Source organism: Limulus polyphemus, unplaced genomic scaffold (genome assembly GCF_000517525.1).
Source record: "Limulus polyphemus unplaced genomic scaffold, Limulus_polyphemus-2.1.2 Scaffold342, whole genome shotgun sequence".
Classification (NCBI taxonomy): domain Eukaryota; kingdom Metazoa; phylum Arthropoda; class Merostomata; order Xiphosura; family Limulidae; genus Limulus; species Limulus polyphemus.
The window spans coordinates 506,944-510,846 of record NW_013665952.1 but is presented as its reverse complement, the minus strand read 5'-3'; the positions used below and the strand labels follow the sequence as shown (position 1 = coordinate 510,846).

At 32.4% G+C, this 3,903-nt stretch overlaps 1 protein-coding gene across 1 annotated transcript in view; it reads right to left on the bottom strand.

Moving 5' to 3' along the window:
• Positions 1-2,520: 2,520 nt before the first annotated feature.
• The window catches only part of LOC106457529 (T-box transcription factor TBX1-like), a 51,654-nt gene continuing 50,271 nt past the window's right edge, over positions 2,521-3,903 (bottom strand). The window contains exon 8 of the mRNA XM_013916958.2: positions 2,521-3,589. Within this exon, the coding sequence (XP_013772412.2) occupies positions 3,306-3,589 (284 nt within the window). The 3' untranslated portion in view covers positions 2,521-3,305. The remainder of the gene's footprint in view (positions 3,590-3,903) is intronic.

Below are 3,903 nucleotides of genomic sequence, written 5' to 3'. Positions count from 1 at the left end.
ATTAAGCACACTATTTCTTTCCCAGTCTTACGAGAAATGAAAAAATAAATGTTATTATTAACAGCTATGTGTGTACGTGCGTGCAGGAACAAAAACAAAATATATTGCTCATTTGTTGTCTTGTTTTGGAATTTGAAGCTGAACAGATTTGACATGCCACATCAACACAGACAGTGATTTATTATGCAAGGTGGTTACTGATGGTCAGCGTCGTTTGTCCTGTCTAAGTTCCAGGACATCATAAAAGTGATACTGGCCATCTTTCCTGAACTCCACTTCCTCCCAATGTCAGCCACCCGTGGTACATGGGTGGCTATATATTTTAAACCTACTGCAAAAGCTAGCCACAGCTATTGTCCATCTGGTTTCGATTTCACGACGGCTCCTCCTGTAGGTCGTTTATCACCCGTCCAAAGATTGACACTTTACAAGTACAACTGATACAGTTTGGTTTGAAAAGACTTTGTCAGTGGATTTAGAGAGATGACTAAGAAATTGGAAGCCCTGTAAACACGTGCATTTGTTTAGGGAAAGATTGTAACGCCTTAAGCTGAAACTCAAAACTACCTTAAACAGAAGAACCCCAAGCAAATTCCTAGAGAGTGTGATGCCGCTCTTTCTTAGCTAAAGTTACACTTTTGTACGGTTTATTATGAGAACGATATATTGTTTTTGATACTAATTGTTTACATAAAACTTTATTCGACTGTCAGTATGTACAGTTTAACAAAGTTTACACTCGCTCCTTTTTTAATTTTTTTTCACTTGGTGAAAGTTATCTGTAGTATTATTTTCAATACGGCTATTAATACCCATTATATTTAGCTTTATTTTCTCTAGATTGTTAAAACGTTAAAATGACTTTTACACTTCATGTGTATGCTTGTCAATATTGATGTCTTCAGGCAGATTACATCAGCCATGTAGAATATATTTCATAATCTACATAATACATTGGTGAATCCAAAAAATAAGATGTCGCTTAATATACATTAAAGTAAAACAAATATTTACGCTAAATTTAAAAAGCTACCACTTTTCATTGTCAGCTATTAGGCGGGAAAATGTGAAAAACTACCAGGTGCAAAACTTTTTTCTTTACTAGGTTATAAGGCATTATTAATGGCATTTACTATTAAGGGCATTGGGCAAAGATATATACAATAAAGCAAAAGTTTGCCTTGTTGCTTAACTACATTTTCGTCACAATAATCGGGAAAGGAAAAAATCCTTAAAGCTACAGTTACAGAACTACCCACACATAATCATGAGGAGCAATTAATTTATTTTACATTACCCAATAATAATGACGACTGTCCATTAAGTGCTGGAAGTATTAATGGGATTTTACATTGTCAGAAGACAAGTCCAGTGTTTGCATCAAGTCAAGGTGATTATGCTTAAAAGTAAGTATATCTTGTATGCTTTATGATAAGTCACACCCTTATCTTTCAGATCGACGTTTTCACACAAAAGAAATTTGAGCTTAAAGTTAGCTTTAACAGAATTTATTTTAGCTGACTGCTAAAACTTGTTGTAAAAGGAAGTATTAATTTTCACACAACTAGTCGTCATATTCAAATGGCATCAGCGTGGATAACATACAAAGAGAATCTTAATTTTCACAGAATGACTCATCATGTTTATGGGCATTGACGTGCAGAGCATACAAAGAGATTGTTAGTTTTCAAAGAATGATTTGTCATTCTTAAGAGCACTATCATGGATAGCATACAAAGAGATTCTTAGTTTTCACAAAATTATTCATCATGTTAACGTGCCACTAACATGAAGAGTATAAAAAATAGAATCTTAATTTTCACAGAATGACTCATCATGTTTACGGGCACTAACGTGGAGAACATACAAAGATATTATTAGTTTTCAAAGAATGATTTATCGTGTTTACGAGCACTAACGTAGAGAGCATACAAACTGATTCTTAGTTTTCACGGAATGACTCACAATGTTTACGAGCACTAAGGTGTAGAGCATACAAAGAGAATCTTAGTTTTTTATAGAATGATTCATCATGTTAACGTGCCACTAATATAAAGAACAAAAGTATAGAATCTTGGTTTTTACAGAATGATTCATCATGTTTACGGGCGCTAACGTGGAAAAAATGCAAAAACAAATCTTATTTTGTCAGACATGTTTGACAGTAGTAGGACTTTGCGTGTGATCTTTTCATTTAATCTTCTCCAATTTTTAGCTGTTGTTAATAATTCTAGTTTCAGAAAAGCGAGATTTTTATACGTTGTTAGCTATCTTAGAATCTTATTCTATAGGATCAAGTAAATTATTTATACAATAGTCGAGCAAATAGGTGTTAATTTTGTTTTCCAACGGGAAACTTTCTATAGAGAAGAAAAATTATCTAAATTCAAATCATAATTTGTATAATGCATTTCCCTTTTGTCATAAATATGGCCTTACTTTGTATGATTTTTTCTGATATTTATAGTGGGTTTGCTGCGTGCATCTGTTTGGAAAACAAACAAATCAAAAGTATACTAGTTTTGGTTAAAACAATTTTTTATTGCGAACAAGTCGAATAGTTGATTCTCCAATCAATTCGAAGGAGCTGCACAGTTCGTGGATATACTGGTATAATTCTTGTAATCATAAACGGTTTCTAAAACACTCTTAAATAAACATGAATAAAACAGAATTATTACACGTGAGAGTATTAATATACAAACTTAAAAAAAAAACTAGATTTTTTTGATTGTATGAACATCCTTGTATTTTATTGTCCTATAATTTGTAATCTGAATTGTTTACACTGAGAAACATTCCGTTTACGTCGTGATAAATATAAGTTTAAACATCACAATATATGATACAATAATCCACCGGGATGATATCGTTATTATATAGTATATATCGTAATGGTGGCTGATTAAATGACAGAGTTTACTATGATCTTCATGTTTCTCACTTTCTTTCAGTATTTTGTCATCTCAGTTTTCATAGAGATTTTATTATGCTCTAAATGATACCTTTAACTGTAATTTTCGTTAGAACAAATATATTATTAATCCTTACAACACCTTTTAAAGATAAATATATACGTTCTCTTCTTTTTTCTAGAGAAGACTTAACATTTGGTTGTGGTCAAACAAACATTTATAGAAAGGAAAAAAAATATTAAGCTTTGTCTTCGGTTACAATACCAACTGTGTATGAATTTGCCTTTCACGTTATTTTTCCGGAATGCTTGTAACTACCAGTCTTCTTTTATATACAAATTAAACACAACAGTTTCACTAAAGCTGTACTAATCTTATATCTTACACTGGTCACGAAGGGTACAGACCATTATATCTTTGAGTACTTTGGTAACCAGGATAATGAACCGCAGGCCTGGAGTATGGAGAATTGTTATTCTTCATTTGATACATGTAATTGTCATAGACAGGACCATAGTTACAAACATCATCTGCATATGGCTGCCCAACAGGACATCCCCCTTGGTCCCCACGGGGTAGTTGTGAAGGTACATGAAGTCCTCCAGTAAGCTGTATGCTGGATCCGATAACCCGAGATAAAAGACTTCCACCGGACAATTCGTCGTTTTGGTCTTCTGTGGAGGAAGAAAAGATCTGATGTAATAACTTACTGATTTATAAAAATATCATTGGAGAATAATGTGAGAACGTGACAACAGAGATTTTACTAGTTAGGTTATGCAAAATATCTATATTCAAGAGATTATTTAACTATAACAATATAGTTTTTTACTTTTTTAGAAACTAATGTAAAAAAGTAAAAAATAAATCCTGTTCTAAAGGTAACCTACTCTCTTATAGTATATGCATATATAGTAAGAGAGTAGGTTACCTTTAGAACAGGATTTAGTTTTTACTTTTTTACATTAGTTTCTAAAAAAGTAAAAAA